At 45.8% G+C, this 19,023-nt stretch overlaps 1 protein-coding gene across 4 annotated transcripts in view; it reads left to right on the top strand.

Moving 5' to 3' along the window:
- The window catches only part of KLHL20 (kelch like family member 20), a 450,003-nt gene extending 431,006 nt beyond the window's left edge, over positions 1-18,997 (top strand). For 2 of the 4 annotated variants that reach the window (XM_058842330.1, XM_058842329.1), the window contains exons 3-13: positions 1,927-2,500; positions 6,483-6,641; positions 7,701-7,795; positions 8,990-9,105; positions 9,894-10,077; positions 11,177-11,320; positions 11,515-11,648; positions 12,825-13,033; positions 15,164-15,270; positions 16,575-16,655; positions 16,741-18,997. In XM_058842330.1, the coding sequence (XP_058698313.1) occupies positions 1,927-2,500; positions 6,483-6,641; positions 7,701-7,795; positions 8,990-9,105; positions 9,894-10,077; positions 11,177-11,320; positions 11,515-11,648; positions 12,825-13,033; positions 15,164-15,270; positions 16,575-16,655; positions 16,741-16,771 (1,834 nt within the window). In that variant the 3' untranslated portion in view covers positions 16,772-18,997. Of the gene's footprint in view, positions 1-1,894; positions 2,501-6,482; positions 6,642-7,700; positions 7,796-8,989; positions 9,106-9,893; positions 10,078-11,176; positions 11,321-11,514; positions 11,649-12,824; positions 13,034-15,163; positions 15,271-16,574 lie in introns of those variants that run through there. The other 2 variants (XM_058842328.1, XM_058842332.1) reach the window with 2 other exon arrangements.
- Positions 18,998-19,023: the final 26 nt, after the last annotated feature.

Below are 19,023 nucleotides of genomic sequence, written 5' to 3'. Positions count from 1 at the left end.
CTGTAGTAGCATGTGTCTTAAAAGAGCTCTTATTGTGTTTTTTTTTTTTTTCTTTCCAAGGGTTGGTTTGACACAGTTCAAAACACTTAATGCACAATAAAATCAATTTAGCTTGCTTAGCAAGAGCCAAACTCTGCAGGGGAATGTTTGTCACCACCTTTCTCCATCTTTTAGTAGAGGAATTAAATTACTTACCTTCTGGCCTTGGCTGCTAAGGACTATGAAAATAAGCCAATTAGGTAAATTAATCTTCAGCCAAGGTTTCTTAGGGTTTTTGTAGGGGTACCATTAATTGTGGTTTGTGTGTATTGCCGCAAGGGGAGTTTAGTTTATGCAAGGAACTTGGCAGAGCTTTGAGAAGGATTGTCAAACCCCCCAAAGGTGAATTTGGGTTGTGAGGGACAGGAGTGGGTGGAGGGGAGTGAGAGGCAGTGCAACAGCAGAAGGATTTGTCAGAGGTGTCAGGAAAGGAGAATGGTGATGGATGTAAAAAAGATGGAGCAGGGATAAAAACCCAAGGCATTTAAGGTGCAGAGGCTGAGCAGGAGCAAGCAGCAAAACCCAGAGGGGAGCCCCAGCTGGATCTGTGTAACTAAGATAGGAGGAAGAAGTAATGGTCTAAAACATCTGAATATGATGATCAAGGAGAGGGTGTGGAGGGAATGGGAAAACAGGCTAAGGTGCAAGTGAATAATTTGAATTGCTGCAAAGAGACTGGTTTCTCAGTGCTTAGAAAGTGCATTTGACATAATAATGAGGGGAAAAAATGTGAGGTTTTTTTTTTCCCTTTCCTTCAAGCCTGCTGCAAATTGCATTGAGCCGTGGCTAAGCCAAGCTTGATTTCTTTTTAACTCTTAATATGAACAGTGAGGTAGTGACAGCTCACAAATGCCAGTGCATTGGGGAAAAACTGGTAGTGGCCAGCATGTTTTGGGTCTTTCAGTACCTTTCCAGTGGCTATAAACCATCAGTATTCTGATATTTTGCTCAATGTTCTTTAATTGCCCTAAGTGATAGTTTTCCTTTGATGTGGGAAGAGGCAGCAGTGTCCTGGTTTTTCTTTAATTACATGTGGAACTGGGAAGACACTGTGTTTCCTCTCTGTGCCAGTAATTTATGTATTCTAAAGTTATTCTTCTTCTCTAAAGTCACCAGCCTGACTTTCTGTTCCTCATTTTTTTTTGGTAGGTTGATAGTGGTGGAGACTTGTTTTATCTTTTTCCTATTTGGTTCGATTTGGTTTCGCCTGCCTTCCTCCATTCTTGGGGAAGATTAACCTTCTTTTGACACGTGCCAGGGAGGGTGGATTGAGTAAAAAATAATTGAAGAGGTGATGATTAAAATGAGTGTTCTGTGAACCTGAAGGATACTGAAGGCCATCTCGAGCTCCTGAAGTCTGTGTGACACTTTAGTGTGTTCAGACACTCCAGTGATGAGTGACCCCATTAAAAACTCAGGTAGAAGAGCGGGGAAGTTTGGTTAAATCATGGAGCTGGAGCTCTTTGCAATGGGAATCCATCTCCAGCTCTGTCAAAGAAAACTCCAGCGCTTGACAGCGGGTAAGTCAGCTAATCTGTGCTTTGAGTCACTCTGTGAAATGGGGATAATGTGCCTTTGCCACACGAGGCTACGGCGAGGTTCAGCTCATAAATATGTATGTGTAGCTGGATATTACAGCCGTGTGTCATAGAAAGCGTATAAAAATAGCAATAAATAGAAGCCTGCTGCAAGTTGGCATTTGTTTACTTCTAAGCAAGCTTTGGTTGGAGATGGATTCCTCTTTCATGTGGTCACGTGCTTGTTTTCACGTCCTGGCGTGGACTTACGGGCACCACTCGCGCTCGGCGCGAGCTGCGGAGCTTTGGAGCGCAGCTGGCTTTGGGATCCCCTGACCATGGCGGTGTATTTTTATCTCCTGCGCTGCAGGTGTGCCAGCACTCGCCCAGGAGAGACCGGAATGGACGTGACCAGCCGCTGCACCCTCGGAGACCCCAACAAGCTGCCCGAAGGGGTGCCGCAGCCTGCGCGCATGCCCTACATCTCCGACAAGCACCCCCGGCAGACCCTGGAGGTCATCAACCTGCTGCGGAAGCACCGGGAGCTCTGCGATGTGGTGCTGGTAGTGGGGGCCAAGAAGATCTACGCCCACAGGGTGATCCTGTCGGCCTGCAGCCCCTACTTCCGAGCCATGTTCACCGGGGAGCTGGCGGAGTCGCGGCAGACGGAGGTCGTGATCAGGGACATCGACGAGCGGGCCATGGAGCTGCTCATCGACTTCGCCTACACCTCGCAGATCACTGTGGAAGAGGGAAATGTCCAGACCTTGCTGCCAGCTGCTTGCCTTCTCCAGCTGGCCGAGATCCAGGAGGCCTGCTGCGAGTTCCTCAAGAGACAGTTGGACCCTTCCAATTGCCTGGGTATCCGGGCTTTTGCTGACACTCACTCGTGCCGTGAACTGCTGAGGATTGCTGACAAATTCACACAGCACAACTTCCAGGAGGTAAGGAGCTGTTGTGCTGGAATGGTGATGGAAAATGCATCAACGTGACCTGTGAGAGCTTTCAGCAACTCTCCTTTTGGTCCTTTTTTCCAAATCCTGCCTTTACACACCTGCTCTGTGCCCTGATGGTGATGGGCACCAGATGTTAAGTGGGGAAGAAAGAGGTGGCAGGACTGTGTTGTACCAGTGGTTTCTATGTGATCCACAGCATTTCTTCCCTGAAAGATGTGTGGTGAGTGCTGTGTGGGAGGCAAGGTCGTGGGCACAGGTGGATTTGGCATTGCATCTGTCTTGCCTGCACAGTGGTTTGACATTCCACTCCTCTTTCAGAAATATTCTGGATTCTCTGTGGTTGGAGGGGAGGCAGGTGTTAAAAAGTAAGGACAACACATCAACAGAACCCAAAATATTTGATGTTGAGCTCTGAGATTGGGTGTTTGGGGGAGTGTGAGCCTGCCTCAGGGGAGTCTTCAAATCCCTTGTTGTAGCAGAACTAGAGTTTTGCATCTATTATTCAGCAGAAGCTGTCTGAAAATAATTCAGATGTGTAATATTGTAGCTGACCTTTAGAAAGTTTCTCTCCTTTGTTAATTCTGCCTAGATGATTTTTTGGCGGAAAAAAAAAAAGCCAGCAGCTGGTTCAGAGAAGGATCAACATAATAATTAAGGATTGTGTGAGCAATAGTCAGAGAAGAGTGGGTCTTTACTGAACTGCTGCAGAAAAATCTCCTCTTCCCACCAGCTTCACAGGGAAATCCTTTCCAAAGGGAGGAACTCCAGGAACTCCTGGTGCTAATTTAGTTTCCCCAGAGAAGCAGCAGTATGGAAGTGCTGTGAGTGATGGCAGCTTGTCTCTTTTCATGTTTTTTTTCTTTTTTTCTGACATGCAAGAAGCAGATTTAAATTGGATTAATTTCAGTCAGGCAGTACTTGAGAAAAATCTGAGTGGGAGCAACACAACAGAACACGACTTGGACACAGTGAAGACAATTCTTGGTATCTAACTATGGACACATCAGTTTACTCCAAAAGCTGCAATTAAATATATATTTTCTAACCAAATAGAATTTGCTGTTTAAAATGAGTTTGTTTTTCGTAGAACTTGGTGGTTTCCCAGACTCCTGCATTTTAGCTGGCCACTTCATGTGCTCTGTGCTTTCTCTGCACATCTTTTCTTCTGGGTTTTTTTTCTTTTTTTTTTGGGATGGGGAGAACAAGATGCTATCCAGATGGTTGTTTATTTTCAGTCCTTGATTGTTTTACTGGTTATTTGATCTTGTTATTACAGGAGTAGGGCATGGTTACAAGCCTCTAAATAACATTTTAGCAGCTTGACAGTTTTGTTTTAAAAATGTTTTAGCACTAACACATGCAGCTGGCTGTTAAGAGCTGCTTGCTATGGGCTTCTTTTCTTATGCAGCCCCTTGAAGACAACTTTCTGTCCTCCATATCCTTGTTAAAGCACGAAGGCAAAAGAGGAGAGAACACTCTTCCTCGAAGATGATGCAAATTATAATTGACTTAACTTAAACACAGCCTCTGGAAAACAGAGGCTTAGATTAGAGCACTACTCCTTTGGCCTGGGCAGGTTTTGGTGTCCATTTCAGTGCCCCAGGAGTTCTGCAGCTCTTCATCCTTAATAATCACTTCTTTTGCTTCCACTGTTTCTCTGCAGACAATGTTAGTGGTGCTGCTCCTTGGGATTGTATTCCACTCTGGCAGTATTTGCCATCTGGAGAGTGGATTGGTGATCGCTGGGGGAAGCCAGGCAATTGTCTATTTAACCTTCCTCCACTGTGGAGGTTGAAAACTGATAAAAAATTTGCCTTCCTATGCAGAGGCTGTGTGGTCATTGCTCCTCCAAGCTGGCAGAAGGGAACGTGAGCTGGGAATTTCCTGGATGGCAACGTGAAATATTAAGCAGCAGGCACCAGGCCAACCCATGCAGTTACTTTGAATGCAGTTTGAATTGCTCCATGTCCTCTGCTGTGCTAACCTCTGCTTCTAGTCATTTTTATGTGTATTGCTGCATTACATCATTAACTTCTTGGTAAAATGTTTTTTTCAATTTTTTTCCATTCCTCCCAATTTAATTTGCTGCCTATAACCCCTCGTGGATTTTGTGCATATAATGTGAAATGGTTCTATTAACAATTCCACTGTACAAGAACAGCCTTTGTATTTTTATTTATTTTTTTTTTTTGTCTCTTGACATTTGTGTGACGGGAAAAATTATATTTATGCACGGACGACTTGTGCTTTTATGAACAGACAAAAATTGCTCTCCATATTGTATAGTCTGACATGAATTCTCTCTGTTTGTAAAAGCACTGATGTACAGGAATGCTGCAGAGGAAACGAAGTCCAGCCAATTCTTGTCCACTAAGCAAGTCAGTCAAATAGACCATTAATATTAGTCAGGTAATTATGAGTGTCCTGATAATTAAGCCAAAGTAAGCCAAAGCATTTAAAATAATAATTTGTTTTACTATGTAAACTAACAAGTTGCACAGTAGTAATAATTAGCTTTAAAGAAGTGCTTTGAGTGCTTTGAATTTTGTGAGGCCATCAATGCAACTGGTTGTCCTGAGGATGAGCATCTTTAGCTCAAGAATTTCCACAGCTGCTGGTTTCAGACTCTGAAGCTGCATTTAAAAGCCATCAGACTCAAGTTTACACATATGCTTTGAAGGAGGAAGGGAGTCTGTGGAAAAAAAGCTGATAAAGATCTTTAATGACCAACCCAGTTCCTGCTTAAAGGCTGAAGGAGTGTGTGGGCCAGCCTTGTTGTGGCCTTTACTGTCCCCAAAAGTTCAGTGTACCCAAGAACCAGGTCTGGTAACTGATCTCATTGTCCTCTCTGTTCTTTTTCTACAATGTTTTCTGTTGTCAGTAACTTGGTAATCGCTGCATATTTGTTCAGTGCCTTTAAATAACTTCTTCAGGTAATTAAAAGGACTGCACAGCTGACTGCTGTTGAGATGATCATGTCAAAAGAGTGTTTTTCTTTAATTTATGCAGCAAATTGTGAAATAAGTTGTGGAATTCTAGTGTGGTCGCAGATGATAAGGACAAGCCAGCTTTCAGTTGTTTTCAATCCTTGAACCTTTTGGAAATTGCAGGCTACAGACTAGGAATGCTTTCAGGGAAGGCAAGCTGGCAGTTATCAGTCAGGCCATTTCTGTAGTTTTAATTTTGATTCTTGCACCTTTCCCATCTGCCTGGTGTGTGTGCAGGAGCTGTGGTGGTGTGTGAGCTCCCAGGGCAGTCTGACTGACTCATGCTGTGTGAGCAGTCCTCCAGCAGCAGCCAAGGCCTCCTGAGAAACTTGGTTGCTATCTTGGATGCTGAAGGAATTAATGTGTTTGTCAGTGGCTTGACTTTCACAAGAGATCAGTCCTTAGGGGCTCTGAGGCTCTGGTTCCCTCTTTAGTGCATCTCGACTACTGCACACTCCATGTGTATATTTAGAGCAAATGGAAGAGGCAGGATCAGATGAGTCTCCTGAAATATTTTCTGTTCTGCCACAAATCAGGCTTTCTGTGTTCTCTGCAATGCCTCTGGTAACTTGTTTCAGACTCTTATTTTTGCGCTCTGTTTTGCTTTCCTCGTGAATCTCTGCACTCCAGTGCCGCTTTGTAGTCACGTATTTATTGCGGTTTTATTTCTGCTTTATGTATTAGACACAGCAAACGAGGAGACTGATTTTAAACAAAGGCTTTGTTTTTCCTGGATTTTGAAACCTGATCAGTGCCTTCTGTGGTTTAACCCTTTTAAAGTGTTAAAGGGTGTAAAAGGCATCCCCATCTAGAAGTGTCTTCTTATGTTGCTGGATGCTGCGTGCAGCAAACCCTTCACATCTGTTGGTATTGGAACTGATGAGGATTTGGCTTTTTACTGGGTCAGTCCATGAGGTGCTGGAGTAGTGAATGGCTCTGATGCTTTGTCCTCACTCCCTTCCTTTTTCCTCTGCCTTTCCCAGGTGATGGAGAGCGAGGAGTTCATGCTGCTTCCTGCCAACCAGCTCATAGACATCATATCCAGTGACGAGTTAAACGTGCGCAGCGAAGAGCAGGTGTTCAACGCCGTGATGGCCTGGGTGAAGTACAGCATCCAGGAGAGAAGACCCCAGCTGCCACAGGTAATCTTAGCCACAGTGACATTCCAGGCTGCTTTATCCACGGGGAGAGGAATGAGGGATGGTAGGGTGGTGCCAGAGCGCTTCTGAATGACATAAAGCCACCAAAATTCTCTCTGGCTCCCACCTGTGTTAGGTGGCTTGCACTGTCCCTTCATCTAGGCTGGAAGCTGTACTGGCTAGAACCTTCATTAGGGGCTTTGCTGGATTTTTCCCAGCTAGGACTTGCCAAACGAGCTCACTCCAGCAGTCTGTCCAGACAAACCTGCCTGCACTGCTTGGAGAGTCGTATCAAAACCACAGTGGAGAAGAAAAGGCTTGTCTTGCTTTGCGGTGCTTCTTTGAGCTCTGCTGCTTGATTTGTGCCTCAGCCCTCACGATGTTACAGAGGAGCTTGTCAGAATGGTTTTGTTGGAATGTGATGCTTCATCTAAGCCAAGGCATTTCACAGAGCAGAACCCATTCTGACAAAGCTGTCAGCCCAAAGCCTCTGAAGTCTCAGGCTGGCTGATCAAAAGAGGTGAGCATCTGCCTGCCTCGCTGTTTCTGCTTTGGAAAGAGACATTAAATGCAACTTTATTTACTGGAAAGCTTTTGAAAATGGTTTTAAGTAAACAAACCAAACTGGAAAAAGCTGCTCTTCTCAAGGCAGCTTTTAATGCTTTTATAACTGTCTGCCTCTGTCTATACATGCTTGGGCCTTCAAATTCTAAACCCTTGTGAAAGACATGTTATTTCTTATTGTTCATCCACTCTGCAATGCCACTCAGGTTTAAGAGAGGTTGATAAAACCACTAAATTACTATTCAGGCAGATGTCTTGACATCTGTCATTTTCTAAAGGTTTCTAGCTGTGACCTTGTTTTCAGCTGTTAATGGGTCCAGTGGATTGTCCCTTTCTGAACACTGATTTTCTCCTGGGTATCTAAACTGGAATATTGAAAAGGCAAATGTGCTGTAAGACAAGCTACATTTAACTAAAATTCTGCTGCTTTCCATGTGGCTTCTGGCATCTCTCTGGGTATCTGTGGTTTCACCATAGCTGTTCTGGTTTGTGTTTTAGGTCCTGCAGCACGTCCGCCTGCCCCTGCTGAGTCCCAAGTTTCTTGTGGGTACAGTGGGTTCTGATCCACTCATTAAGAGCGATGAGGAATGCAGGTAAATCTCCTCAGCCATTTACAGAATTGGATTATGTTGTCCTCTGAACCTGTGCTCATTTGTCACTGGTAAATGGGTGATGCTTCACAATTTCATCTTTGGCAGCTGGGAGGATAGGAGAGGCAAGAAAAATAGTTTTCTGTTTGCATAATAGTCACTGGTGTGCCCTAGAAGTTGTTTTGTTCTTTCAAGTTTTCAGTGAAATAGCAAACTTTGAGTGTGAAGTTTGACTGTTGGTAAAAGACCTTTCAGTATATTGATTTTAATTTTGCCTGTTTTTCCCCCTCTCTAGTCACAGCCTTCTATTACAGCTTAGCACTTGCATGGCTTTCATGATGATCCCAGTGGGACCCAAAGTAGTTTTTCTGTGTAGAATGTCTGCACTCTGATAACTGTATTGGACACTGGGAATAGAGTCTGTTCTTTCCCACAAGGATAATGCAGGGAAGTTGTCATTTCCTCCTCTCATGGGTCTCACCTTTCTGGTTCTACAGAGTTCTGTATCACCCATGAAGCACATGGTTTATCTTGTGCATATAGTAAAGAAGTTCAGGGCATAGGCTAAATTGTTCTCTTCTTGAATAAGCATTCATACTGGGGGAATTCTACATCTGTAGAGGGAAGGAGGACTTTTTTGTTCTTTTTTGTTTTATTCAAGGGTTTGGAATATTAGGATTAGTCCAGGTGGCAAGTTAGGAATGGATGGACAGTGTGAGCTGGCCAGAGCTGGTGGAGAAAATATTCATCAGAAGGGTACTATCTCCATCTATTGGTCATGTGTGTATTATGTATTTGTGTGCTTTCCAACTCCTGTTCTCTTCTGAGGCAAAACCACTGACTGTTAAGTTTTAGCTTGAGGCAGGCTGGGTTTTTCTTTTCTGCACAGTAAGCCTGACAAATCTCTTGTCATAGTATTTTTTTTTTATCAGTCTTTTTATAGCAAGCTATATCTATTATTAACTCTGGCCAAGCACTGGTGCTGGTTTGCTGCTGTCACTGTGTCAGTGGCTTGTAAACAACCGATGAGTATTTGGGTGACAGAGTGCATTTAACCGGAGCTGTTCATGCTCTTCTCGTGTAACTTGTGAATACCTGAGGTGCATGACTAGCGCTGGCTGCTCTTCCCATCAGTTCTGATTCGCCCCTTCTCCAGAGACTGAGCTCTGGGGGTTAATATTTTCCTGTCTTGCACAGGGATCTGGTGGATGAAGCCAAAAACTACCTGCTGCTGCCCCAAGAGCGGCCGCTGATGCAGGGACCGCGAACAAGGCCGCGCAAACCCATCCGCTGTGGAGAGGTGCTGTTTGCAGGTGTGTGCCCTGCAGGTGTGTGTGGTGCCAGCAGGAGATGGTGGAGGGGCTAGAGGGGGCCGTGTGAGGAGCAGCTGAGATCTCTTGGTCTGTTCTGCCTGAAGACACTGAGAAGAGAGCTCATCGTGGTTTGAAGCTTCCTCGTGAGGGGAAGAGGAGGGGCAGGCACTGATCTCGGCTCTCTGGTAACCAGCAATAGAACCCGAGGGAATGGCCTGGAGCTGTGTCAGGGGAGGCTTAAACTGGTTATTAGATAAAGATTCTTCACCACAGTAGAGTCTGGCACTGGAACTGACTCCCCCAGGCAGTGGTCACAGCACCGGGCCTGACAGAGCTCCAGAAACATTTGGACAACACTCCCAGACACGTGGTGGGATTCTTGGGGCTATCCTGTGCAGGGCCAGGAGTTGGACTTTGATCCCTCCAACTCGGGATATTCTGATTCTGATGTATTTTTCCCTCCTGGCTCAAGCCAGGAGACTCCAGGCAGGATTTTCAGGTGGTGTTGTTCCCATAAAGTCTTCACAACCTATTTCTGATGTGACCTGTGCATTAATATTTGAAAGCTTGAGTTAACTTATGTTTTCTTACTCACGTGATTCCTTTGGTGCTGTGAGTGCCGCAGCATTTCCAAACTTCAGTTCATTCTCTTGAAAATCTCACTATATTTTGTCATTACAAACCTCAGAGGGAGTGACAAAGGGACGAGTCTGAAGGGGTGATTTGTGGCAGGGGCACAGGCAGTTTGTGAGTGTTTTTGTGACCGTGTTCTTGATGTTTGGCTGCAGTGGGGGGCTGGTGCAGCGGGGACGCGATTTCCAGCGTGGAGCGCTACGACCCCCAGACCAACGAGTGGAGGATGGTGGCTTCCATGAGCAAGAGGCGCTGTGGTGTCGGGGTCAGCGTCCTGGACGACCTCCTCTATGCTGTGGGAGGCCACGATGGCTCCTCTTATCTTAACAGTGTGGAAAGGTAGGTCTCCATAAGGCCCCTGTGCAAAATTTCAGATCTGAATGTTTAAACCTGGGTGCAGCCTCTTAGGAATGAGTTCATTTTGCCGAGTGTGTTCTCATTTCCTCCTGCCTTGCACACCCCTGGTGCAGAACGCTTTGTGTCACATTATCCCAGCTTAATGGGACGAGCCAAAGCCTCTGGATAAGGAAAGAATCTCTAGGAGATAGGTCTGGGTGTATTGTTGGGAGGAGTGGTGATCCTGGTTAACCTTCCTTCCAATTGCAGGTTTGTTTTTAGCCTTGTAGAGGAAGGTGAGGTTACAATGAGCATTTCTTAGATGCTGAGGGAAAGATCCTGGAATTTTATTGTGAAGTGGCAACTTGAGAATTAAGGAACCTTGGCACATAGACAGAAGAAGGAAAATGGGTCAGTTTTAGGCTTGTGAAAGACTAAAGTCAAACAAGTTTTACCAAGCTTCCTGTTTCTGGGAGCTGCATAGGACAATTCCTATGCCTGAAAGCCACATGACTCAAGCTCTCCTACTACTCCTAATCTTGGCCCTGTAACAAACCCAATGAGCTGTGCAAATACCTTCTTCCACCTTGAGCCTCCCCTTTTTTCCACCTATCTCCTTGAATGCTCCCAATTTCCCAGATCATGACCCCTAGCATTGTATCCCCCACGTTCTGCACTTCCTTGCTATGCACTGTATTTCTTTGTCTCTGCATTCTCAAGTCCATCTTGTTCCTTCTTATTTTATCTGGAAGTCCCAGTGCTGGCTGAGTTCCTGTGTGAACTGCAGGGAACAGAGCAGAGTTAACTCTGGCTGCTGCTCTTTGCTGCAAGTTACCACACGCCAGCCAGTCTCTCTCAGGAACCAGAACCTTTGATCTTCAGCTGGATTCATCCCAACCTGCAGTTTGAACATCCCTGGAATAACACGTGCTGGATGCATTGTATCACTTCAGGGCTTTTATCCAGCTTACAAAGAGCTGTGTTGCTGTTGAAGCTCAGGATAGGCAAGTTTCACAGCCTTAGTAGAGCTCCCAAGCATGGGAGAGTCTGAAGCAGACCTAAGCAGGTAATTTGTGCTTTTTTTTGCTGGTTTTTTTTCCAGGTATGATCCAAAGACCAATCAGTGGAGCAGTGATGTGGCTCCCACCAGCACCTGCAGGACCAGTGTTGGAGTAGCAGTTCTTGGAGGTTACCTCTATGCTGTGGGTGGCCAGGATGGTGTCTCTTGTCTCAACATTGTGGAGAGGTACATTTTAATTACAAAAAAGCCGAAGAAGAGTGGGGCACAGCAAGAAAAAGGCTCTCTTAGAGGGTGCAGCTGATGCAGACGAGCTGGAGAGGAGATAGGGATTTTTGTTTGGGGAGAATAAAGTCAGTCTTCCTGCCCCTTTGTGAAGATGTCAGCACTTCACTCAGCTCTGGTGTTTATTCTTTTGCCAGGTATGATCCCAAAGAAAACAAATGGACTCGAGTGGCTTCCATGAGCACCAGGCGCCTGGGAGTGGCGGTGGCTGTGCTGGGAGGCTTCCTCTATGCTGTGGGAGGCTCTGATGGAACATCTCCTCTCAATACTGGTATGCCTTTTGCTGTCCCTTAATCCCAGTCAGGGCTTGTCCTGGGAGCCCATCATGTCCCCAGATGGCTGTTGAATATCCTAGTGATCAGTTTGTGGAGCTTTTTCTTCTTTAAATATTGTTTTGCCGTACAATAACTCACTCTCCAGACTTGTGAGCCCCTGTTACCTGGTTGTGTGTCATATTTTTACTTTCTCAGTGCTTCATTTGGCAGTATGCCCTGAATACAAGGACATCCTGAATACAAGGTTGTTTGCATAGCAGTTGCAAGCACTTTTTTTTTTTTTTTTTGTAAATTCATACAGCAGCCATTTTTGCTGTAGAAATCCCAGAATCACAAGGTTGGAAGAGACCTCCAAGGTCATCAAGTCCAACCCAGCCCTAACACCTCAACTAAAGCATGGCACCGAGTGCCACATCCAGAGATGGTGACTCCACCACCTCTCCAGGCAGACCATTCCAATACTTCATCACTCTTTCTGTAAAAAACTTTTTCTTAATATCCAACCTGTATTTTCCTTGGCACAGCTTCAGACTGTGTCCTCTGCTTCTGTCAGCTGCTGCCTGGAGAAGGAGACTGACCCCACCTGACTACAACCACCTTTCAGGGAGTTGTAGAGAGTGATAAGTTCACCCCTGACTCCTTTTCTCCAGGCTAAACAACCCCAGCCCCCTCAGTTGATCCTCATAGGGCTTGTGTTCCCCTCACCAGCCTTGTTGCCTCCTCTGGACACGCTCAAGCACCTCAATGTCCTTCCTAAGCTGAGGGGTACAGAACTGGACACAGAACTCCAGGTGTGGCCTCACCAGTGCTGAGTACAGGGGAAGAACAACCTCCCTGCTCCTGCTGGCCACACCATTCCTGATCCAGGCCAGGGGCCATTGGCCTTCTTGGCCACCAGGGCACACTGCTGGCTCACTGTTCAGCCGGCTGGTGACCAGGAAGGGAGGTGCCAAAGGTAAAACTGCTGCAGTTCAGTTTGTAGCACTGCCAGCTCCCTCTCGAGTGAAGATCTGAGTGTGGTTGATGCCGGAGACAGGAGAGAGACTAGCAAGAATTCTTTGGAAGAAAAGAGAGAACAAACAGGTTCATGGCATTTTTGGTGTGTACAAATTGGGTCCAAAAGTTCTCTGTCTGCCAGCCCTGCTGACCAAAGACTTTCCCTTCCTCTGCAGTGGAACGCTACAACCCCCAGGAGAACCGCTGGCACACGATAGCCCCCATGGGCACGAGGAGGAAGCACCTGGGCTGTGCTGTGTACCAGGACATGATCTACGCCGTGGGAGGCAGGGATGACACCACAGAGCTCAGCAGTGCCGAGAGGTACAACCCACGCACCAACCAGTGGTCTCCCGTGGTGGCCATGACGTCCCGGCGGAGCGGGGTGAGTGCGGCTCGGTGGGCTCATCCACCAAGGGATGTGGGGCTGGGAACACCGGGATGAGGGTGGGGATCCTTCCAGTGCCACCACCGGCACCCCCTGGGAGTGTCCCTGTCTGCCAGGATGTGGGGCTGGAACCCTTGGGAATGCTGGGATTGAGGGCAGGACCCCTGGGATCACTTCTGTGGGGCCAAGATGGGGGTCAGGACCTTCAGGATTGAGGTCAGAATCACTGGGATCACTTCTGTGGGGCTGGGATTGGGGTCAGGACTCCCAGCATGCGGTCAGGACCTTCAGGATTGGAGTCAGAACCCCCAGGATTGCTTCTGTGGGGCCGGGATTGGGGTCAGGACACTTGGGATGGGGTTGGAACAGGGGTCACAACCCAAGTCACAGCCCTTTTGGTTCTACGGCCATTCCCTGGGAATGCCACTGGGATTTAGGATGGCTCCTGTCCCCTGTGGGATGGCTCCTGTCCCCAGGCCATCCCCCATGTCCCTGGGGCTCACCCCTCTGTCCTTGTATCACGTTCAGGCACTGCTCCGGTGCCACCCCCACTTCCCTTTGTCACCATGTGGGGACAGCCTGGGGCAGAGTGTCAGTGTGCTTGTGGGGAGGGCACAGGGCAGGGTGTCATTGTCACTCTGCTTGTGGGGAGAGCAAACAACTGTGTCAAAAGTGTCAGCCTTCTCACGAGACTCTCCTGCTTCCTCTGCATCTTCACCTCTTTTCTTTGAGGGATAAGGTTTGCAGAAAAGCTCTCTAGCAAGAGAGGTGAAGAGATACCCAAGTCACGCCACAAACAGCTGTTTAGGATGGGGAAATGAGTCATTTGAGGGTGTTCTTAAATATTTTTGGGCCCTTATATGTGGTCAACTAAGCTTGAAGCAGAGGAGCTCTTAGGTGACATAGCTGTACTTGGTATGAGATACCATTGAAAGACGCTATCAAATTAGTACCTGGATCTCTGGATGAATAAGGAGGTGAAAACACCCACTTGCTCAGAGGAAAAAGCTGGGAAATTGGGTTAGCACGTGTTTAGATACATATTCCCAGCAGACTCTCCTTGCCTGGAGGCGTGTGTGGGAACAGGGTTCCTGGGCCTTCACTTAGGCTGTTGCCTCTCCTCACTGAATCCTGTGACAGCATGTTCCCATCAGCTGCTGATCGTGGTGCTTTCTTGTGAGCAATAGATTACTGCAGTGTTTTCCGTAGCCATCGTGGTTGGGGAGATGCAAATGATGTGAATGTTTATAATTAGATATTGGATTATGTAGTGAAGAGAGGGTTAGTGCTGTCTGTGTGTTAGTGTTCCAGTGTCTGGTGAGGCAAGGATGAATCACAGTTTGAGCAACCACTGGTTTTGGAGGCAGAGAGCACATATTCATTTCTGTTCTCCACGCACAGAGTGAGCTGTCCAACACTGTCCACTTTAGTTTCTCATTAGACACTGACTTTTTATCAGCTGCTTCTGTTTTTGCTTTCTGTGGAAACTGCTAAACACCTGCAGCTGTACCTGCAGCTCTTCTGACTTCCTCAAAGCCAAAACAGGGGAACATTTTGCAGTGTGTACCTTCTCTTTTCTCTGTTATACTCCACGTTTTCCCCTGGAAGTGATCATGTTTTTGATGTTTCAGTGATTTTCTGCTTCTGCAGAAAGGCTAAATAGAAAGTCTGGAGGTCAAGGTGCTTACAGATGGTCCAAGCCCTAATCTGAGAGGTTTGGGATCGGGGGCTTACCTGTGGTTCTGCTACTTTAACCAAGTGTTGTGAGCTGGTAGATATTCTGCTTGGGGAAGAATTTCAGTCCAGAACGTAATTTTTTTATGAAAAAGGTTTGGATTCTCATGTATTTATCATCATTCAGATGGTTCTACTTCTTGTAGCTGGCAATAAAGGAAACCTTTTGCTTTTTCTTTGAGAGATTCTCTATTCTGAGATACACATTTAACTTTCCATGTCTCATTTTTTAGGGTATTTTATTTGTGCCTAAAGGAAAAAAACCCCAACCCTTTCCTGCAGACTGCCTGTCACCAAGCATGGTTATTAAATAGTTTTATTAATATTTTCATTTTAACCCTTCATTTCAGGACATCCCAGCTAAGTAGCTGCTGTCTGTTGGCTGTTTTGCAGGTTGGCCTGGCCGTGGTGAATGGACAGCTGATGGCAGTGGGGGGCTTTGATGGCACAACGTACCTGAAGACCATTGAGGTGTTTGATCCAGATGCTAACACATGGAGGTAACTTGAATTTGGGTGACAGTCAGACAGTGAAATCCAGCTGGAGCTGTCCCAGGCGAATTAGGAATGTGGTACACACCATAGCAGAGAACTTGAGTGGGGTAGAAGCATCACAATGCTCCCATTCTGGTTTCTTGCCTTGCAAAAAAGAATCGCATTTTGAAAAATATTCCAGTATGCCTCTTCTTTTCATTCTGGGCTGAGTCTCTCCTGCTTCCCTGAGCTTGTCCTCAGCAAAAGGAGCTCACAGCCACCATGTAGAATTTGGCCTGTTCACTTCTTGCTTTCAAGCTGAGGCAGTGATTTCTGAATCCTTTTGAAGGAGCTGAAACACTTCAAGCACATGATGTTATTCCCTTTTAAATCAGCAAGATTCAGCCACTGGAAGAATGTCCAAGCTGAGACAAATAATATGAAATTGCTGATCAAAATTAACCCTTTATATATAAGGATCTTTTGAACTGTTGAGGAGAGAGTAGTACATACATCAGATTCCTTGGTGGAATGGTTTCAGCTACTCCCTGTGACAGTCCAGAGTTAGGAGTTACTGCCTGGCAGGCATTCACACAGGTTGGGAGATTATTCAAGGTATTACTAGCTTGTGTTTTTTTTTTTTCTTCACTGAACTCAATATGGGTGACCAGCTTCTGTGGTTTTCCCTTTCTTTTGTATCTCAAGGATATTTTTTATTTGTGCAGCTTGACTGAGAAACGATTCTGATGCAATTTGGCTTTAACAAAGCTGTTGGGAGAACTTGCTTCTCCTGTTCCTGCCAGCAGACTCCAGTGGCACAGAGGGGAATATGCAGCTGGAGTGTGTAGGGATCTGATATCCCAATGAAATGCAGACACCATTGCAGTCAACAGATGGTGCTTGGGATGTGTTGTATCTTGGTTGCATCAGCTGAATGTAGGGGTTTAGAAATATAAATTAAACTAGTTGAATTGTGAGGACTAAGCCTAGTCCTGTGTTACCCAAAACATAGCCTAAGGTCAGCTGCAGCCTACAGAGTTCTTCTATCTTGCACATTACCAGACAGGGAGCAGGAAGTATTTATTTGACAGAAATTTGGTGTCAAAACAAGCAGCAGTTGCTGTTCTGAGAGAGAAGGGCATGAGCAAGTACAGCTGTTTACTTTTGAAGTGTGAAAGATGCATGCTCCACAACTACTTCTTCTTCACAGCCCACTTTAAGCAGACATTAATGATGGTAACACAGTTCAGCCTTCCCCATGGCAGCTCCCAAGTGTTGGTGATGCCATGGAGGATGTGACCCAGCGTGTGAATGGAATTTTGTCTCCGCAGGTTGTACGGCGGGATGAACTACCGGCGGCTGGGCGGAGGCGTGGGGGTTATCAAAATGACACACTGTGAATCTCATATATGGTAAGCTTCCAGAGGGAGGGAGTCCCCTGCCTTCTCATTCCTAGAAAAAAATGAAGAGACTTGTTGACACTGGACCTCTTTGCAGCTCTAGTATGCACGGTCTAGATCCAATGTAACTCTTTGCCGGTGAACTCTTTCTATGGAATTATAAAAATTGACTTCTGTGAGAGTGTGCCCAGCGGGAGACCACGTTGTCAGACTCCAGGGAACCACTGGACAAAAGTAGAAGTGTTGCTTATGTCCGTATTTTTTCTAAATAGTTCTACATTTTTTGAATAAACCAAACTGTAACAGTTATTGTAGCGTAAAGGATGCTGATGTAGAGCCTACACTCTGTACTGGGAGTCTGGCCAGGAGGAGGGATTCCTGCTTTCCCTCCTGCTGTGGGAGCAGTGGATATGGCAGCTGTTTGGTGGGTGAAAGAGAAAAAGTGATACAGAAAACATTGCTTTTGCCTTATTTACAGAGAGCTTCAAAAAAAAAAAAAAGTACTTGACCTGCAAGGTGCCACCTTTGCACAGAAGCTTTTCTGTGCACAGAGTATATTTATTTTTTCATTTGATTTGTATCATGTATTTTCTTTGTATCGCTCACAGTGATGATTCCAGCTTTTTATATACATCTCTGTGTGTGCATATATATATATGTATTTTATATATGTATATATATATGTATATGTGTGACTTGCATTTCGACCAGCTGGTGGTTTAGGCAGGGCTGTGTCCTGCCAGCTACTGTGGTTCCAACCCTTGTGGTATGATTTGGGGTCTCTTAGAGGACAGGAGAGCTGTGAGGATGGGTGCTCTGAGTATCTTTTCAGAACTGGAACTCTCATCGCTCGACTGAATCAGTGAAGTTACCCCAGAAGGGTGAGAGGAGGATTTCAGACAATGCCTTTTTACTGTACAAAAGTTCAGCTTTTCTCTCCTCTCTCCTGTATGTGAACCTGTGCTGGTTTGAAGGTGAATCAGCGAGAGGAATTAACCCCACACAAATACCCTGTGAGAGATTTCAAGTCAGAGTTCCAGTTCAATAGAAAAATTACAATAAATGCAATGAATACAGAAAGACTGGCTTAAAACCAGTACCAATTAAACTGTGCTTGCAGCCCCCTTGGAGTGATGGATGAGGTCTTGTTAAAAGTGCTGGTCCTGGTCCTTCTCTGGATGTCCAGTGGTGGTGGTTGTGTCCAAGTCCCCAACCTCCCAGATCATAGACCCTTAAAATCTAGGCTGGAATGTTCAGTCCCTCCTCCAGGGTGGGGAGTTTCCCAATGGAATGACGGAATCCTGAGTCCTAGGATATTTTGGGAAGTCCTTGATGGCTCATTGGTAGAGATGACCCCTGCCTTAGGCTGGGTGTAGTTGTCACTTTGTGAAGACTGGGAGAACACTGCACCCAGCTCACAGCTGTTACAAACATTAACAGTTCATCAGGAATAATGCAAGATGGGTGTGGAATATAGTTAGGCTACACCCACACAGATACTTTCTCCTGCAACCACTGACAGAACCTAAATCCAACCAGTTCTAGCTCACTTCTAAAAGCCTTTTTCCTCCTCTTGCCTGCTCGATATCAGTTCTTGTCCGAAGCAGGGTGCAGGTATCATCTGTTAATGCTGACACCCACTTCTTGTGTTCTCACTGGAAGGGCAGACCCACAGCCAGCTCCTTCCTGCTGAAGACCAGACCAGCCTCACCTCAGCTGCCCTCTTGTCTGTGTCTGTAGAATTCCTGACCATGACGGATGGTGCCCTCTCTTTGAGTGGTTTTTGTGCACTTTGCCTGTGTATGGTTAGAGCAGGGAAAGGTGTGAGGCTCATTTCAGAGTTTGGAGGGGAAGGGCTGTTTGCTGGCACTGTGAATAACTGTGGAGTCACCCAGGGGTGGGGGGAGAGCAGGGAAGAACTCAAGACTCAACAGTTCTGTTCGTACTGTAATTTCTATTGAGTGTGGAAGAATGACCTTTTGCACCTGATCTAACTGTGGACCTTACTAAATTTGATTTTGAAAAAAGAGACCTGTGAATTCTTGAGATGAAAAAAGCAGTGCTGACATCTTAAGTTCTTTAACTTCTTAGTTTGATTCATGTAACTCAGATTTTAATGTGCTTGAATATAGTAAAAAAAATACACTACAGTCATAAATGGGACATGAAAATTTTTTTTAAAACCCTTTTCCCCCTAAAGGTCGGTATTCTTGTGTTTACATATGAAAATCATTTGCACCTTTACAAGGAAAACAAGTATTCTGTAAACAAATGTTTACATGTATCATTTATGCTTTTTTCTAGCATGAGTAACTTGTATAAATAGTGCTATCTTAATAAATTTCTTCTACGCCGTTCTTGGTTTGTTCTTTGGGGTGAA

Source organism: Poecile atricapillus, chromosome 7, assembly GCF_030490865.1.
Source record: "Poecile atricapillus isolate bPoeAtr1 chromosome 7, bPoeAtr1.hap1, whole genome shotgun sequence".
NCBI lineage: Eukaryota > Metazoa > Chordata > Aves > Passeriformes > Paridae > Poecile > Poecile atricapillus.
Note: the sequence above shows the minus strand (reverse complement) of the source record. Positions and strands in the feature narration are given on the sequence as shown.